Genomic DNA, 19846 nt, shown 5'->3' with positions numbered 1-19846 from the left:
ATAAACTCCAGTTAAATGGTGCGTGGGCTTCTAATGTAGAACTGGATTGGTGGTCCTTGAACCTGGGAACTTGTACAACAAGTAAGGACATTCCCAACCCCCCGACACAGGTAGACTACAGTGTAACTCACCCTGTTGGAAGGGAAGGTGGAGAGGTCCCAAGAACCTTTACAGGGGTTTAACATTAACTATTGTATCCCATCAGTTTCCCAGTGCAGAATCCTAGGCTCCCACGGCACGTGCAAAACCCCAAGAGCTGCAATAAATCCTGTAGTGCCAAAATGGGAGGTAAAGGTAATTTAATCATTGAGGAATAATAACAGACAAAGGAATAATGCCAGGGGAACCAGGTAGAGCCCAGTGCTTTCAGACATGATAGGTCTGCAGACGTGCAGCGTTCGAGTTAACTTGAATCCTGACAGAACTGCTTCTAGGCCCTCTCCCAGTAAAATCCCTGACTAACACGGACCTGGCCAAATGCAGTTAATAAACCCAGTGACATTATGATGGAAGTATTAAGAGCATACAGCATACTATTATATGTTTTGGGGTCTGGCACAAACTAAAATGCATCTAAAAATGAAAACCTCCAAATGTGAAAGCTTCCAAGCTCTGGCAACACTCACGTTCAGGCTGGATCAGATATTTCGTCTAGTCTCTCTAGATTTTTTTTTTTTTTTTTTAACCTCCCTGACCACATGGCCAAATCCACTGATCTTCCAGCTCTGCAAGAAGCAAACAAAAACCCAGAACATTTGGTCTCTTGAATTTTGTATTTGAATATAGCCAGTGTCTCAGCGAGAAAAGCACTTTTGCCTGAACCAAAGCACAAGACAGTCCCAAATGCCAGTGCTTTTTACAGCTATGCATGGGATACTGCATTAGCCACTCAAGAAACTAATCCTGCAGGGTAATCCCATTGAGGGATGGACACACCCTCTAAAATGCCACCGCTTTTGGTATAAAAGGAGACTTAAGCGCCAGTGAAAGCATCTGAATGGAAAGCATATCAGTTTTGCAAGGTGGCAGATTCACTGCAAAAATTAGCAGCCTGAGGCGAAGAGCTACCATCTCTGGGGTATTCTGCAAGACGCAAGGACCAGCCAGCACAGTGACTTCAGAAGCAGCGCTCAAAAGATCTGGAATGGCGCAAGTCAACTCTGGAAGGAAAGGCGCATGGTGCCTGGCCAGTGAACCTCCCCATGGTGAGTTGGTTTCCTGTAAGGCTTGGCATTATTCAGACAGTTGTTTGTCTCGCCAATCCATTTCCATTCAAGATGCTGCCATGCGCAGCACTGATCAGAGATGCAACATCTAGCCTGAAGGCTGAATGCACTTGGTGGCTATATAATGGGTCCCTTCGCTGGAGGTTTTACTGGCTTAGGACAAAGGTCACCAAGCGCTGGTGTTTGCTGCTAGGGAACTCCAACAGCAAAACAACTCCTATTTCTCTAACTATAGGAAATGCAAGTCCAGTCTAGTACCCAGAGACAAATACACTGCAGGTTACAGGAAGACGCTCCAGCTGAATGTGTTATGCAAACACGCTCAAATCAGGCGCAGCCCTTGGGCTTGTGGCAGTTGCTAATGTAGCCTGGCACCATCAGTTTTGGGTGTCTCTTGATCCATTACAACGTGTGACAGTGCTAGGGAAGGAGGTTTTCTCTTATGTCGGTGAATTCTGAAATCACTCCACAGGGCATAAAGTCATAACCTGAAAGCCATCAATGTAACCTGCACGTGTAACATGACTTCTCACGCACAGCTACTGGCCAAACCATGGAGGGAGCAGTCTTTGGGTTAATTTATTTCAAACACAGCATCTCATGCTTTCAGATCCAGAGGGATGAAATTCAGTCTCTGCTGGCAGTCCAGCTAGGAGGGGGAGTGAAAAGATGTCCTGATGTCAGCACCCAAAAGAGAGAGGAAGTATTTTAGGTGAAGCATGAAGAAGAGAAGAGAACCAGGCAGGCTGCTGAGAAAACTTCCCCTTATTAGGATGGATCTGTTAAAATAGAGATTAAAATGCTGGCCCATATTTAAAACTAGACTGAGCCAAGAGGGTGGAAAGTACTGAGCCAGGCCTTCAGCTGTTCCTAATACCCCCGGCTCCACTGATTACAGAGCTAACACAGTTTATACCGGCTGAGGAAATGGCCAGCTGTAGGGGACAATCCTGCACTGGCCTCCAGTGGGGCTGGATTCATCGCTAGCTACTGAATATGGGAGGTAGGGGCACAGCCTCTGCATCAGAACTTTTTTTTGGACCTTAGATGCTGGAGGCTGCAAGTGGGAGAGGAACTGGAGGAAAACCCTGGTCATATCCCGCTCACTCCCTTTTAGCATCCACGCTCTGCCCCTGTGCAACACAGGATGCTGGGCCAGATGGTGTGACCCAGCGGATGGCGGTTCTTACATTCCTCATTCAGATTGGTAAGTAAGGTCGCGTCTTCACCGTTTTCCACCCAGACGCAAACATTTGGGGCAGGCACTGCTGACGTGCCCGTTCCTTCAGCAAGTCGTGTTTGACAGGCACAATGTTCTGCACTAACTGAGCATGACTTAAAAGTTAACGCAAGCTGCGGATCATGAGAAAGTAGACTGAATCCTCCCCTGGTCAATCTAGACTGCCACCCCGGTGAATCCAATAGGTCCATTGTAGAGTAAATGAGACCCTCGACCAAATTACGGGGTGGATGAAAATATATTCTACAGGAAAGCAAAGGCTGGGTGTGCAAGTAATGCTGGATAACACTTTGTGTTTCTCCTAGATCTTGTCCAGAATCTTACCCTGTAGCCAGCCTCATGGTAGAGGAAATGAAGATGAGGAGAGTGAGGCCTGGAACGGTTTGATCCGATGGGTAAAAATGCCACGTTGCTGCGCTTCTCTTGCTTCTGTACCCCCGCGTGTCGCCTGACTGACAGTTCATTGCATCACTTCAAACTGTTTGAAAATAAAATGCTCTATGGAAGCAGCATACCATGGATGGCTTGAAAAGGTGATGTTTCCTTGTTAGTGTGTTGTTAGGAAACTAAAGAGCCTGCATGGCTAAGAGAAAGGCAAGCTTGACCTTGACTGCATCTGCACATCCACTTGCAGGACCTGCCGGCATGGCCCCTGGGGACCAGAGGCACCAGACCTAGGGTAAAACAGCCTCTGGGCTGCTCTGACTTATGCCAGGGAGTGAACTAGTCCAGCCATCCCAAGGGCTGCAAAACTGCCTATTTTCTGGATGTTTTTACAGAGCTGCTTTACAGTCAGTTGTTTGCCACTGGACATAATATAATATATCATCTTTTCATCCTGGGCTTAAACCTTTCCGGTCTTGCAACAAGCCTGAGCCTTTAGTCCTGCAAAAAAAAAGCCTACGTTTCACCCACACAGACAAGCAAGGTAATCTAGACTGGGCTGAGCTAGGAGCACAGTGAAAGGCAGTCTGCCCTCCTTTATCTGCTTCAGCTTTATTACATCCCACGCTTCCTGCGCCTCTTCACAGGTGTCACGGGAGCCTTCCAGGAGAATTACCTGCCTTTGTTTGTGCCCAAAGACTTGCATCTGCAGCTATGCTATTTACATTGCTGGTAAACAGGAAGGGATGGGTTTTATATATCAGGGCATAGCACTGCATGTCTCTACCATGGTTCATGTGACGGTAGTAAAATGCTGCATAGGCATGGATGAGTTGACTCTCAGGTACTGGGAGGTAGTTAAAGTGGTATTTCCACATTTTTCAGATGGGAAAGCGAAACACAGAGGTGTCTTGCTTTTGAGGCAGGGTCAGAAGCAGGAAGAAATCTCATGCTCTGTCTTTAAGTCCACTCTTCCTCCTTGCCTTTTTACTTCTCCCTCCAAAAGCAGCTGGGTCCCCACTCCACAGACTAGTTTACATGGGACCTTCCTATACAGGTATCGTTAGAGCTGTCGTATTCAAGCACGTCACAAATGGCTCGTCAAGCCCATCCGTCTGCACCAACCTACAGATCGCACCAGGTAAAGAGCAGCAAGAGGCAGCCGCACATGCAGGAAATGACGCAGGCTGGCATGTTGCAGGGGCACAAGGCAAAGGAGCACCAGCATCCTTCCTCTGCAGGTCTCTGACTGATCTCTGAGCACCAAGGTAGCTCAGAGCCTGCCTGGTCTGAAAAGCTATCCCCTGTGTGATAGTTGAAATGATGCACCTAACCCACTGCTCGCACAGAGCTGGATACGGGCTCTAAAGATAGGTAGGTACAAAGCATTGTCACAAAGGGCCGGAGTATCGCACCATAAGGCTGGACTCTACTCTTTCCAATGGGGCGTGACCCACCTCCTATTTGTGACTGTAGGTGCGAGTTACTCATTTAAAATCCCTCCCCATGGACATAGCCAGTTTGCAGAATCTATAGATCCCCCTTAGGCTTCCCCATGTCCCCTTTAAACACCATCATCCTTACCAGAAGGCAGCAACGAGATGGCCAGGAACAAAAACCGGGTTTTGGAGTTCCCCTGCCCATGCCAAAGTGTGCCAGAGGATTGATCATCTACATCTACAGGTAACGCTATCACCTACTGCTACTCAATCCAGTACAGGTACCCCGTGGCCTTGGTCTGGCCTGCATCTCACAGGATCTCAGAGCTTTGGCTGGGTCTCTGCTCTGAAGTCATGTTTCGGCTTATTCCTAATAGGACACTTAAGTCATTTTGGGTTGTGGCACTTCAGTAATAGTTATGGCGATGAGATACCATGGTGATGAGTGCTACAGAAAAACCTGAGCTAGATGGGAGAATGCCATGCCTTTGAGCTAAGCCCTCCAACAGCATCATCTATCCAGACAGCCACTGATCTCATTAAGGCACTCAAGCATATATTCTGCTTCTTAAGAAAATGTTTATTGCACTTATGCATTTCCTTGCCTCTGCATCTCCTGGGATTTAATGCAGTCATAATTACAGGCCATTGGCTTTTTGGACTTGATGGAAAGCAGAAATAAAGACAGTCTTTTATGATGATACAAAGCATTAAAGTAGCAATGTAACTCTTGTATTTTAAAAGCTTGTTAATAGATAAATTACTGCCGATTGTGGTATTTGTGCTCATAACACCACAGGGCGGTTGTGTCAGCACTTCCAGGAGGGCTGGGCATTATTATTTCGTGAGTTTATCGCTTTGATCATAGACCAGGAGAAAATGTGTGCAAAGTTGTATGAGCTGGAGATTATTTTTGCAGTCCCATCACTCAGCAGGTTTAAAAATGAGAAAGAAATAGCTGAAAGCTTAATGCGTAGCACGGTCTCATCAATTTTGGTGTCTAAATAATATGAAAAATAGCGTACTGAGGCTTAATGATTACCACACACCCTGAAAATCTGTCAGCAGAAAGTTTATTTGGGTTATTAGTTGTTAAAAGTAAGCCTCAAATTCAGAGTGGAACGCCAGAAAGTTTTGTGGTTTATCTGTGCTTACCCAAAGCCCTTTGGGTATATAAAAAAATCACGTGGGTCTGCTTTCCCAGAAAGTCTCCAGGATCTCTTTTTTAAGTAAGGCAGGAAACCACTATAAAAGAGCAGCGTCTGTGATATTTGAAAGTGGCTGGTCTCAGCACCGTAGGAGGTTGGCTCTTGGAGCACTGTGCTAGGCGCTGTACCAACACAGGAAAAAAAAAAGATGATGCTTGCTCTACATTGCTCCTGCTTTTTTATGCCTGTGGGCATGCCTGCCTAAGGCCCTGGTGACACCCCTCTGCTCACAGAGTCACAAGGCAGGTGCAGCGTCACGCTCCTGTTCTTCACCTTGGTCCTGGGAGCCGTCCCTACTTAAGTTTCATAGCACGTGTTTGCAGGGTCAGATCCTCACTGCTCTTTCCAGCTGGGGGCAACTTTCCAATACCAAAGCATTCCCAAGCAAGCAATTAATCCTTCCCCTACAGTGCTAGACAGACCTGATATTGGGAGTGGTCCTGCTTGGGACACAGGCAGACTGCAGAAAGGCGGGAGAGGAAGGCCAAAGGGCTGTTTTGCAGCAAGTCACTTGTTCCATGAGTTCAGCCTTCCCCCCCTCCCACCCTCCATGCAGATTGACTGCCAGCTGCTTGCCATTTTCTCCAAATTTAATTTTCTATTTAAAATGAAATGCTCAAAACTCTCCAGCTAAAATTCATCCTGCTGCAGAGACCTGGCACAAGGCCAGAGCCATTTAATTAGGACTCAAGTGGCTGGCTGACCCTCGCAATAATTGCTAGGCTGCAGTTCATTGGCCCGCACCACCGCCAGAAGTCAGTGGTCAAATCTGAGATGTATTTGTCAGGGTCCAGGGTCTTGTTTCTGGTGCCTGATTGGCTGAGTGTAATTGAGCAGTGCATACTTGGGCTGGCCTCCGGCCAATGGCTTTTGCTACCATTCATTCAGGTAATAGGTCATTTGAATGGAACAGAAATGTTAATAATTCCAGCCCCAGGTGTTCCCCAATCAGATGCACCTTATTAGTATCTCTGGAAAGCGCAGCAGCAGCGGCTGGTTATGGATGTGTTGGAGGGAACTGAAATCATTGCGGCAAAGAAGCGTGTCCTTGACCAACTGCATACATTCCCAGCAGCTCAAACTACTTGAGCTACCAACCCAAGTAAACAGCGTTTCAAACACACCCAGCCAAGGTCTTCTGAATGTCAATGCTTTTTTCTCAAAACTTTAACAGCAGGGGAGGGGAAGGATTTTGCTCTTTAAAAAATCCCTCCTGCTCACCATCTCTTTTTTTTTTTTTTTTAACAGCTATAAAGCAGGTAAGCATTTTTTAAGTATTGATGAAAAATGGGATCAAACCATGGAACAATAAGAAATTACTTTTTTTTTTGCGTAAAGCAAACTGGAACGTGCTTAGCTAGCTCTAGTCACAAGCAGTACAGGACTCTTCAGCCTTAAGCAGGAGTCGCTGGGTACATCTACACTAGATGCTTAATAGGGGTGCGCGTAGCTTCGGGTGTTGATTCGATTTGGAGGAGATTCGGCCCGATTTCGGGTGGCCGAAGCTCCGAATCCAAATTGAATCGCAGGAGCCAATTAAAAGGTCCAACTCGATTTAAAGCTCTCTGAATCTTCAGAAAAGATTCGGAGAGCTTTGGCGATTCGGGCAGTCCCTGCCTGCTGCAGCAGGGAGATGGACCCGGACTCCATGCTGGTAAGTAGGGGGCAGGAGGGAGGCGACCATGGGGGGACCCCTGTCAGCCCCCAACCCCCGCTCACTCCCTCAGTCCCCCATGGCTGCTCCCAGCCACCCCAGCTCCCAGCGCTTTAAAAAAAAACCCACTCACCGGGTGCTGCCCAGCAGGGGATGATCCCTGCTGCCCCCCACCCCCATGGCTGCCCCACCCACTCCAGCTCCAGCCCTTTAAGAGAAAAAATGGAGAAAAGCCCCGGGACTCACCACTTCTGGTGCAGCCTCAGGGCTTATGGGGCTCATGCAGAGCCCCCCACGTGGCATGGGGCAGCAGACATCGCTCCCCTACTGGGCATGAACTGGTGAGTCCAGAGCTTTTTCTTGGTTATTTTTTCCTTAAAGGGCTGGAGCCACTGCAGGTCTGGGAGAGGGGTGGGGGATGGGCCTGGCTTGGCTCATGGCAAACCAAGAGGTCTTGTTTTAAGGAGTAATGGAGATGCAGCAATCTTGAGGGGTGGGTGCCTCCCCAGCTCTGTATAGTCATACTAGACCATTTAAATAAGGTGCATGATGGTGTTACCCCATGTTGCATTGCTTCTGAGGGCTGTAGCTGTCTGCCACCTGCACAAGCACCTTCGAAGCCCATCCAAGACTTAACCACCCCCAAGACATAACTGTATGATTCAAACCAGGCCCCTGTGCACCAAAGTGCATGAATTTCATCCAAGATTCGTGCCGGCGCACGGATCTGCACACATGCCCAGGGTCCCTGCAGACTTACCTATCCTGAAGAGGTCACAGAGGCCCCAGGTATTTGCTGGACACTGTTGCTCTCTGGATACCATGGGCTTGGTACTGTAGCATCCAGCCCAGCTTGCAGACAACTGTGGACATGGAGCATGGGGCGCTGCATAGCGCCAGCCTTGCCTATGCAAGCCATCGCCATCCCTGGGTGCATCTCCAAGGCTCGCGCCCAAATGCAGACAAAGCAAGACGAGGGACCTGACACAAGGGCACCAAGAAGCTTCTGGAAATGCACGCGAACTGGCTGCGTGCTCCCAGCATAGAGCCACGCTGGGCAGGGCACCCAGGGCAGTGAGCAGCCAGGCTTCACTGCATACCTGCTGGAGCCTCTGCCTGCCCTGCCCTGCCCGGCTTCCTGCTTCACACTCAAAGGAGTGGTAGCAAGGACTGGAATTCAGCCCTGTGCCACAGTGCCAAAGCAAGGCCCGTGCACACTGGAAAACCCACCGATTTTGGGGGATGGCAGGTGTTTGGTGCGGGCTTACACTGGCCTGGTGCACAGAGGCATGGGACTGGCTTCAGGACTTGGGGGGACAGGCAGAGAGGTTATTCCTGGGCATGCTTGCCCCTTCCAGCCTCTCTCTGCCTCCCCACGCCTGCTTTGCTCTATCACAAAACACAGGGCATCAAAATCCATGCAGTGGCAACACCCACCCCTGTGGGCCTGCCCCGTGGAGCGTGGTCGAGGTGTCCCAAGGCCAGGAATGCCGGCTTAGGCTAGGCTGCAGCCTTTCTTCCCTAGTAATTAGCCTGATGGATGGGCAGATAATGGTCTGGAGGGAGCACTCCCGTGTAGCCTATCCATCTGGATGTATTGGCAACTTGTCTTCTCACAACAGGCAGTATTTGCATTTCCCTTCCCAGCTTCCCACTCTTCTCATCGCCTTCCAGGAACCCCCAGGGTTTTCCTTGCAAATGCCAAGGAAGGTGCTATATTGCAGCCAAACGTGACCAGAAGGCAAGGGAGGGGATTCCTGCAGCATTTCAATCCAGCTGAACTGTTGGTAGAGAGGTGGGGAGCTTTTCCGTTCAGAGGAGCTTCGTGTCGCTCCATCCACCTCTGCATGGATGCGGGAGCAAAGTCAGCTGTAATCAACCACAACGTACCTAGAGGCGAGGGCTCTGCTATACCGGAGGATCCAGCAGACCCAGTGCCAGGTTATCCCGTGTCCAGCAATACAGCCCAAGGAAACTCTGCCCGGCACCTTCTTCTACGGGGTGGGACCGGTGATACCCCCTGGCTCTGATGGGGTGGCTCTTATTTACCCGGTGGTGCTTGAGCAAAGCCCCTTTGGCATTCATAGATTCATAGATGCTAGGGTCGGAAGGGACCTCAACAGATCATCGAGTCCGACCCCCTGCATAAGCAGGAAAGAGTGCTGGGCCTACATTACCCCAGCTAGATACACATCCAACCTTCTCTTGAATACCCCCAGGGTAGGGGAGAGCACCACCTCCCTTGGGAGCCCGTTCCAGACCTTGGCCACTCGAACTGTGAAGAAGTTCCTCCTAATATCCAATCTAAATCTGCTCTCCTCTAGCTTGTGGCCATTATTTCTTGTAACCCCCGGGGGCGCCTTGGTGAATAAATACTCACCAATTCCCTTCTGTGCCCCCCTGACGAACTTACAGGCAGCCACCAGGTCGCCTCTCAACCTTCTCTTGCGGAGGCTGAAAAGGTCCAGTTTCTCTAGTCTCTCCTCGTAGGGCTTGGCCTGCAGGCCCTTAACCATACGAGTGGCCCTTCTCTGGACCCTCTCCAGGTTATCCGCATCCTTCTTGAAGTGCGGCGCCCAGAATTGCACGCAGTACTCCAGCTGCGGTCTGACCAGCGCCCGATAGAGGGGAAGTATCACCTCCTTGGACCTATTTGTCATGCATCTGCTGATGCACGATAAAGTGCCATTGGCTTTTCTGATGGTTTCGTCACACTGCCGACTCATGTTCATCTTGGAGTCCACTAGGACTCCAAGATCCCTTTCCACTTCCGTGCCACCCAGCAGGTCATTTCCTAGGCTGTAGGTGTGCTGGACATTTTTCCTCCCTAGATGCAGCACTTTGCATTTCTCCTTGTTGAACTGCATTCTGTTGTTTTCTGCCCACTTGTCTAACCTGTCCAGGTCTGCTTGCAGCTGCTCCCTGCCCTCCGGCGTGTCCACTTCGCCCCATAGCTTAGTGTCATCTGCAAACTTGGACAGAGTACATTTCACCCCCTCGTCCAAGTCGCTGATGAAGACATTAAAGAGTATCGGTCCAAGCACCGAGCCCTGCGGGACCCCACTGCCCACACTCTTCCAGGTCGAAACCGACCCATCCACCACGACTCTCTGGGTGCGACCCTCCAGCCAATTCTCCACCCACCGGACTGTGCAGTCATCCAAGTCACAGCCCCTTAACTTGTTCACCAGTATGGGGTGGGATACCGTATCAAAGGCCTTCCTGAAGTCCAAGTATACGACATCCACCCCTCCTCCTGCGTCGAGGCGTTTTGTGACCTGGTCATAAAAAGAGACTAGATTGGTCAGGCACGATCTACCTGCCACGAACCCGTGCTGGTTTCCCCTCAGCATAATTTGTCCTGCCAGGCTCTCACAAATGTGAGCCTTGATGATTTTCTCAAAGATTTTGCCAAGGATGGAGGTGAGACTGACTGGCCTATAGTTACCCGGGTCCTCCTTCCTCCCCTTCTTGAAAATGGGAACCACATTGGCCCTTTTCCAGTCCTCCGGGACTTGACCCGTGCGCCATGAGCGTTGAAATATTCCCGCCAGTGGCTCTGCAGTGATGTCGGCCAGTGCCTTCAGTACCCTCGGATGGAGCTCATCCGGGCCTGCCGACTTAAAGGCATCCAGTTCCTCCAAGTGACCCTGCCCCACCTCAGGGTCCACGCATGGCAGTCTGGTGCCTTGCTGCTGCCTCCCTGCACTCCCGGTGAGAGACTTGTTGTGCCTCTCGCTGAGCAGCACTGAGGCGAAGAACTCGTTGAGGAGTTCAGCCTTGTCCCCTCTGTCCGTCACCACTTGTTTCTGCCCATTTAGCAGGGGTCCTATTCCTCCCTGGGCCTTCCTTTTACTCCCTATATATCTAAAAAGCAATTTCTTATTGTCTTTTACTTGGGTTGCCATCCTCAGCTCCATGGTAGCTTTGGCCTGTCTAACTGCCTCCCTACAAGCACGAGCAGAAGAGGGATATTCCTCTTTGGTGATCTCTCCCTGTTTCCACTTTTTATGTGCTCCCCTTTTGGCCCTTAGTCTGCCCTGGATTTCTCTGGTCAGCCAGGGAAGCCTCCTGGCCCCTTTCCCTCTTTTACCTCGCACGGGGATCGTCTCGCTTTGTGCTCGAAGGATAGCTTCCTTAAGGCACAGCCACCCTTCTTGGGCTCCCATCATTTCAAAACTACTACTCTGCAGTGCATCCTTCACTAATCGCCTGAGTTTGCTGAAATCAGCTTTCCTAAAGTCCAGCACGTTCACCCTACTGGTTACCTTACCCACTCGACGCCTTATGTTGAATTGTACTTTTAGGTGATCACTGTCCCCCAGATGGCTACCGATCTGTAGGTCCCCTACTATGTCATCCCCCGTTGCCAATACCAGATCCAGTAAGGCATTGTCCTGATCAAACTGCTCAGAGCCCTTGGGGCTGTTCCTGAGAAGGGCTGAGCACCCAAAGCAATAACCGATTTCAGCAGGATTTGTGAGTCTCCCAACCAGCATCTGGGAAGGTCCCATGACATGGTTCAGCATCAGCGGCAGGCAGCAAATACCCTGTGCACGCCCTTATTCCAGCTGCCACGCACCTGGCTGAGCACAGCTCTTCTGTTTTTCTCCCTCTGGCTCCTGCCTCTTGCAGCACCGTGAGATTCAACCCTTGTTTCCAGTAAGATCTTTATTTAAGTGACAGGTGAACCAATTATTGGTTAGGGGATCTATGCATTGGCTGTTTCCTGCGGGAACCTAGAGGCACTCAGGTGGCTGGCAGTTTGCTAGAAAGCAGCCAAGGCTGAAATTGCACCAAGAGCGACCGAGGATGATCTGTCTGGATCGGACGTGACCCCACGGGAAGCGCATGGCGAGGCAGCGTAAAAGACCAACAGGGATCGCGGAGCTCTTTGTGTTTTCGACCGGTACTTTTGGGCGGGAGGAGAATCCTGATATAACACGCTAGCGGTTTCCCCCCTGGTCACTGGTCTGCGTGAAGGATAAATGCCTGCTGTTGCAGCTGGCCATCGGTGTTCCTGCTTTGGCTCAAGGTTCAGCTGATCCCAGACTTTGTCGAAGACCGCAGCTGGTGTGGTGGGGGGGTGTCGTGCTGGAAATGACCTGATGGTGTTTTATGAGCAAAGCTGAGGCAGCCAGCTCCTGGGGCACTCTGCAGCCCGTGCCCTGGATGAGGCTGTGGCAGCGCTGCGCTGTCACCACTGTATTAGCGTTATCCTAAGCTGGGAATCTGTGCGTCTCAAGCAGCTTCCCAGGTTTTGCAGGGAGCTCTTGAAACCTGTTGTGACCAAAGCATGATGGAATCAGGACTTGTGGTCGAGGTGATATCTTTTATTACACCAACTAGACTTTTGCACACAAAAAAATAAAAATAAAAAAAAGGGGCTGCTTTGGCTGGCCATCCAGCTGCATCTCCACTGTTCGCATTGTATTTCAGACTCCGACAGCCTGTCCAGCCCGACCCGCCTGAGCCTCAGCCTGTCCGAAGGGGAGGAGCAGGTCGACCGGCTGCAGCAGGTGGAGCTGGTCCGCACCACGCCCATGTCTCACTGGAAGGCCAGCACCGTGCAGACGTGGCTGGAGGTGGTGATGGCCATGCCCATGTACGTCAAGGCCTGCGCTGAGAATATCAAGAGCGGGAAGGTAGGAGAATCACCCGGGCACTGAAGTGTTGCTAGCCCTCTGCCAAGAATGGGGACGGCTCAGAGCCAGGGCATGAGAGTCTGCCCAGCTCTGAGCATCTGGAGGGGCTTCGGTATCTAAAACTGGGTCCGTATGCTGCAGCTCGAGCCTGCGCAGGGGATTATGATGGCTCCCTTGTCCAGCAGTTCCTGGCCTCCTCCAACATCTCCTCACTATATGCAATCTGGGCTGAGGGAAAAGACTTCTGCGTGGTGTCTGCTGCTTGCAGCCGCCTTCCCTGACCTCTCTGCACCTCCTTTCCCAGCTGCCCCTCTCAGCTTTCCCCGAGTTGTATTCACTCTCTAGTTGATCTGCATCCTTACACTTCTTCTGTGATGCTCCTCCTTGTAGTCAATACTTCTCGAAGGAATGAGTTAATCCTCACAGTGGTATGATGGAGTAGATGCTCTTGTTACTCCTGTATTGCAGACTGGGAAACTCCGGTTTCGAATGACAAAGTGCCTTGCCCAGGGTTACCTTGGAAGTTGGTGGCAGAGCCGGGAACAAAACCTGGGTCCTCCGATAAGACCCTGAACGTCTTGCTCCTCTCTTCCCAATGATTTAGTTAGTTAAGTTTGGAAACCATGTGGGGATGGTTTTTTAGGAACCACGTGGCATAAAAACAAGTATATTGCATTGCCATCATGCAAGACCTGAGTCCCTAAGTCCATGGTTGCCTTGTTTCTTTTTCCTTTCGAGCACAGATGTTGTTAACTCTGAGCGATGAAGATTTGGCAACAGAGCTTGGCGTGTGTAACTCCCTTCACCGCCGCAAACTTCGACTGGCAATAGAAGACTACAGAGACGCGGAGGCAGGCAGATGGTACGGACTTCCTCGGGGCATCAGAATTTCACTCTGTATTAATTGATGTACGCATATGTATGGCCACACGCACGTATGTTTGCACGCGCTTATGTGTATGTGCATGCCTACACTTACACATGTGCGTGCGAAGCTTTGCATATGTGCATGTTTGTGTACATGCCAGAGAGCATGTGGGAGGAATGCATGCACCGCTGCGCATGGGTGTTGTTGCCAGTTCAGTTATTTTCCCCTTTTATTAAATACCTACACTACCATTATCATACCATGCCGAGCTGGAATTGGCTGTGATTAATCTTTCGGACCCTAAAAGACTGAAAGCAGCAATGCTGAAAGCAAACACAGCCTCCCAGAAGGATCCTTATTAGATAACTTTGCATGTTAAATTAGAGTTTTTATGTGGTAAGAGCAAAATCAAAGAATAACAAATCGTGAAAAGTAATACATCATGTTAACAAAATATAGTGGATTTGGCGGTTGGTAGTTCAGTGATGAGAATCACAAAATAACCCTCCTTTTCTACTATCCTAAGCCATTATTTATACTACTTGGCCTATCTGATTACACCTTTTAATTTGTGCCAATACCAAAAAAAGTAAAGCTAAAACATGTTAACGGCATGGTTACCTAAAGCTTCTGCAGCTGTATTTTCCTTTCATTTCAAGGACAACTCATAACAACTTTTGGCGCCCTCAAACCTTTACCCTGGTTTTGTTTTGCATAGCACTGCCTAATGCTACTCAGACCTTTACAACTTACAGTTGCTGTATTCTGTAAAACAAGTTCATTTTTCGTAAAACCTCCTCGGGGTGGGAGTGGGTGTGTGTGTACACACATGCACACTTATCTCTCTCCAGAAGTCAGGCAAAGAGAGATTAAATTTTCTGTGAAAAAAAAAGGAAAGAGTGGAAAAAAAAGTAAAAAAACAAATGCCGGGGAAGAATCCATACTGCTGGGCTCAGGGTGAGAGAAAAGTCACTTGAACCAAACTGGTGCTTTTGTTTTGCATAATTATTTCCCTTGGTGATTTCCCCATCATTTTTGCTCAGTTAATTAGTCAAGTGTAGAGCATGGTGCTGCTTCTCACAGTGCTAGCCAAGCTGATTTTAAGAAGAAAAAAAAAAGAAAAAAAACTGTCTCTTGTATTTAAAGCCACCAAATCAAAAAGAAAAAAAGAAGACAAGAAAAAGCCCCCTTAGTGGCCTAGTGAGATGTGAGCATGGGCATCACTAGCAAGTCAGGAAAAGAAAGCAAACTAGAGCAAGATTTTGCCAAGATTACAACCCCGCATAGCTCCCTTCTACCTCAAACCGTCTCTTCTCTAGACCTGTCGCTGGGTTGGAAATGGCTAGTTTTAGCTTTACCTTGATCCTGAGCTTTAGGGGGTCTTGGTTGTAGCCATGTTGGTCTACGGACCTCGGCAGACAAGGTTCTTTGGCTAAATGTGATCTCTTTTATTAGACCAATTAAATAGTTGGGAAAATTGTTCTTTGCAAGGGTACAAACACCCTTTTTCTGGCAAAGGGAGAGTCTTTGTGGTATTAATCCCAGGCTGTAAGTCATCTGAGGCTTAGTGACATCCGTGATTCTCTGGCTTTTTAATGCTTGGTGGCTGCATGGCATAATTCAGCTTCTCAGCCTGCGGTTGAATTGGAAGCAGGGGGCTTCCACCACTTCCCATTCCTAGCAGAGATCCCGGTCGCCGTTTGCACAGGGGAGGAGTCGTGCGTGGCGATGAGTCCTGCCCCTCGTCTGCCGGCGCGTGGCTCCAAGCGGGGGGGCTGGTGCTCTTCGGCTACAGGATCCCAGATAGAAATTTGGGCAGCAACACGGGTCTGCACCCCTTGAGACTCCAAGAGGACTCCTGCTTGCTGTCCTCAAAAAGTGCACTGGGGAGGAGCTGCCATGGTGAGCAGCAGTTCAGCGTTGGCTCTCTCCCTGCATTACTGGGGCAGACGATAGTCTGCAAATAAATGCTGGACCTTAACCAGGTGGGAACCTCTGCTGTACCTGCTTTCTAGGAAGTTTTCTGCTGTTGCCCATCACTCAGATTTGTTCTGGGAAGCCCGGTCTCCTGAGAGTTAAGAGAAGCAAGCAGCTAATTAACACGGCATGCTCTAAATTAGCATTGCATTTACTATTGCAGGGAGAGGAAATAAGAAAGACTCTCGTGTCAGGAGACTTTTCTGCTAGGTCTCTGCTTTATTACACACTTCAGAGCTGGGAAGAGAGGGTGAGGCTAGATTAATTAAGGTAATGCTTTTGAGCCCCTTGCTGGAGCCGTTGGGCATCTCCCATCTAGTTTTAAGGTGGCTACCAACAGGCTGCAAGTAATTCCCTTAATGCTCATGGAGTTATAGAGCTGTACGTCCAGGGTGAGCAGGCTAAAGAGCAGACTCAAGGGTTACTTTTCCTTTCACCTCTGATGTGTGCCTGACCATGGTCGTTGGTGTAGGAGTTTAGTGACCAATGTGGGCATATTTCCCTGGATACTGAGACTCATCCCCAAATATAAAGCAGACATTAGAAGGGGGTGGATTTCACTATCCCATTCATATAATACATCCCCGACTGCCTCATTAGAGGATTTCTGTGCTGCAATGCTGACATCCTGTGGCCAGTGACTGAGTAGCTAGGGCATGCTCAATAGTGGGGGTGATGCCAGAAATGTTTTTTCAAGGGCGATGGGCAATCCTGAATAATTTCATACACCCAGCACTGGATTTTTGTCACATGGGGGATAATGGCAGTGATCAACACAGAAGCTAAGAAATCAGCAGACTTTCTGCTGGGGGTTTTTTAATGTAGGGAGTACAAATCGTTTCCCCCATAGACTTTAAAGCAAATGTCGACATGTAGCAATAAATGAAGCCCTGATCCCACACCAGGCTTCAAGACGTGATTTTGAGCGCTGGGTGGCAGAAGCATCATACGTCATGACTCCGATCTAATCCTTATTCCTCCTGTTTCCTATGCACTCTTCAGCTTGTCTAAAGCCTCTGAGCTGGATCACCACTGGGTAGCCAAAGCCTGGCTGAATGACATCGGGCTGTCTCAGTACTCCCAAGCTTTCCAAAATCATCTCATTGATGGACGGATGCTGAACTCGCTGATGAAACGAGATTTGGAGAAGCACCTTAATGTGTCCAAAAGGTTCCACCAGATCAGCATCTTGTTGGGAATAGAGCTGCTTTTTCAAGTCAACTTCAGCAAGGAGGTGAGAAGAGAAAGGGTTAAACCAGGCAGTGTGGCTGGCTTTGGCGTACCACTCCCCCATTGTGGGGGAACGGCTCGTCTGTATAACGAAGGATTGGTCTTCTAGCCAGGGCTAATCCTAGTGTCTGTGAAGTAAGCACTCTGTGCTCCCAGCTCTTGCCCCAGCTCTTGCGGTTCAGTTGCTTCTGGGACAGAGCATCCTCATCTTCCATTGGCCTTGTTTTATATACATTATATAGCCTTTCTGCCCAGCAGCTGCATTGAGTGGAGACAGACCTGCTCAGGTTTGCTGGAGTAGCTCTCATCTAGCAAGGCGCATTCAAAGCTGAGCTGTATGGCAGGCAGTGAGCTGCCCTGAACTCTGTTGCTGGTGAGAGGTGCTTAGATAACATTAAGGGATTTCACCTCCCCAACTCTAAGTGATCCTTCTATACCCGGAAAGCAAGCAGAGAAAAAGGAAAATGTCATTCAGCAAGTGACCGTTTCAGGTTGTACTGCATTGTCTTGGACTGACTCCAGGTATGCTGGGCTGTTTGTTCCCTTCTTTTCCTCTGAGACCCCCAACAATTGGCCTGGATCTGAGGTCTGACCATGGTAGCCGAGGATACAGCTCTGGGCTTTGTGGAAGAAGTGTCGAATGGAGGTGGCAAGGACCATGGTGCTGTGAATAATGCTGTGTTTATGCATGCAGGTTCTGCAAGAGCGGAGGGCTCGCTGCGAGACGCAGAACGTCGACCCCCTTGTCTGGACAAATCAGCGGGTGCTCAAGTGGGTGAGGGACATCGATCTGAAGGTAGGACCTGCTCTTTGTACACATGGTGAGCACTAGGCATGGCCCTTCTTCCCTGTGCAGCCCCAACGCACAGGCCCAGTACTGCTTAGTGCTTTGCACAGGGGAGAATTTCACTGATGGAGGTGGCTGAGACATTATTTGCCTTCCTTTTTCTTGGGTTGCATCCCCAAACGACAGCGCCTGAAGCGAGGCCTGGGAAGACTGCCTTTGAAAGGCTCAGTCTTCATCAGCCGAGACTGGTAATGGGCAGAGGAAGTATCTAGTATAAAAAGACCTAAGCACTGTGGGATTGATACAGGGGGAGATAGCAGTCAGGCAGGGGTGAGAAACCCCTGCCAGCCAGCCTGCTGATCCCTAGCCAGAGCAGCCATGAATATCATCTGCTCTCATGTCAGCAGCTGCTAGCAAAGGAGGCGCAGGACTCTTGTGTGCTGGGTAACTCTATGGCTTGGTTGCCTTTAGGAGTACGCAGACAACCTGATGAACAGCGGAGTCCACGGGGCTGTGCTGGTGCTAGAGCCGACGTTCAACGCAGAAGCCATGGCGACAGCTCTGGGCATCCCTAGCACCAAGCACATCCTGCGGAAGCACCTGGCGGAGGAGATGAACGCCATCATTAGCCCAGCCAAGTGAGGCAGACATTCCTGCCCGCTCTTCCCACGTAACTACCGAGCACAAGGTGCATCTGGAAGGTGCAGCTCTGCGGTGAATATTGCAGGGGGGAGGATGATGGAAACCCCACGAGGAAGTCTCCAGCGCTGACTGCCACGGAGCTGGTCTCTGCAGGGACTTGCCACCGCCGGCGCCCGGGGAGACTCGGGGGAAGAAGCGGGGCTACGAGAGGAGAAGGGACCAACAGACTTGGTAGGCCATAGCTCCTCAAGGTACTCCTTTCCTCCCTGCAAACAGGAGAAGCTTTGTTGGCACCTTGCAGCCCCTCTGCAGAGAGAACTCCCTGTGACCTCCCAGCATGCGTCTCTGCTTGGGCCTGACCCAAACCCCACTCCAGTCAACAAGCAGCCTTGCCCTACTTTGCCTAAAACTGAAATTGTAATGATGCTGCCTGTGCTGTTTCCAAGTGCTAATGGTAACTGTAGGTTGCTGGTAAGTCTGTTTGTCCTGTTTCAGTAACACATTAAGTTATCTCGGCCAAGAGCGTGTTCGAGCGGTTACAGCAGGGGGAAAGGGTTCCGCTCTTGCTCTGCCACTGATTCACTCTGTGAACTTGGGCAAGTCATTTAACCTCTCCGTGCCTCGGTTTACTCATCTGTAAAGTGGACGTAATGCTACTTACCTACCTCACAGAGAATTGTGAGAATTACTGTTTGTAATAACTTGCTTTGTGATATACCATGGCAGTGCATAATTTCATTATGTATAATATATTAAACAGCTGAATACATCACTGGGGCAGTTTGTGGCTTTTAAGTTAGTTGCTAGTTGAGGAGACCTCAGGGCAAGAGACATTGCCTGAAAATGTTCAGTGAGGCTGATATCTTCTTGCATCTCATCTCTTTGAAAACATGTGCTAAGGATATTTTACCCACACCAAAATCCTAGGAAGGAGCAGGATTGGGAGGGAGCAGGAAGTATTGCAAGAGGCCCTTGCTCATTGCAGCAAATGAAATGACAGGCCCTAGTCAGTAGGCTTTAAAGTACAATGAGTCAGTGCACCCCTCCCCTAGCTATCCAGTCCTGAGTTCAAATCCAGACTGAGATTTGAATTTGAAAAATGAGCCTGATGCCTTGGCTTAGTCATTTTGCCAGTCACACAACTGATCTCCTTTCTGGCATATCTGAACTCAATAGCTTCCTGTGCGGAAGGGTGAGACTGTAATAGGTTTTGTTTCAAATAAAGCCGTCATTCCAGAAAATGATCCTTTTCCAGCTCCTAGGGAGTGCTTAGCACAAGAGAGTTTTCCATCTTTTATCGAATGTTTGTTTAGACTCTTTCCACCCCACAGCTGCCCTGCCAATCGGCAGAGCCTGGAGCAGCCAGGATGCATTGCTCACCTGCTGAAAGGTCTTTATCGATGGCATGCTAGAGAATAAAGTCTTCTTGTCCCATTACAAAGCCATTTACTTTTGCTCAACTTACATCATACACACCTCTTAATCACACCGATCTCTAACAATCCCAAGGGGAAGTCGTAGGTGTCTCTTAAAAGTGCATCTAGTG

General features: G+C 49.6%; 1 protein-coding gene across 4 annotated transcripts in view; it reads left to right on the top strand.

The window, feature by feature from the left end:
* KAZN (kazrin, periplakin interacting protein) overlaps window positions 1–19079 on the top strand; it is a 644812-nt gene extending 625733 nt beyond the window's left edge. For 3 of the 4 annotated variants that reach the window (XM_090024113.1, XM_090024116.1, XM_090024114.1), the window contains 5 exons: window positions 12591–12796; window positions 13540–13658; window positions 16644–16875; window positions 17566–17667; window positions 18130–19078. In XM_090024113.1, coding sequence (XP_089880239.1) covers window positions 12591–12796; window positions 13540–13658; window positions 16644–16875; window positions 17566–17667; window positions 18130–18300 — 830 coding nt within the window. In that variant the 3' untranslated portion in view covers window positions 18301–19078. Of the gene's footprint in view, window positions 1–12590; window positions 12797–13539; window positions 13659–16643; window positions 16876–17565; window positions 17668–18129 lie in introns of all 4 variants that reach the window. The other variant, XM_090024112.1, reaches the window with a different exon arrangement.
* The last annotated feature ends 767 nt before the right edge of the window (window positions 19080–19846 follow it).

Source organism: Crocodylus siamensis, chromosome 12 (genome assembly GCF_052110815.1).
Source record: "Crocodylus siamensis isolate JL-2025a chromosome 12, ASM5211081v1, whole genome shotgun sequence".
In the NCBI taxonomy this organism is placed as follows: domain Eukaryota; kingdom Metazoa; phylum Chordata; order Crocodylia; family Crocodylidae; genus Crocodylus; species Crocodylus siamensis.
This window is presented reverse-complemented; position numbering and strand designations above follow the sequence as displayed.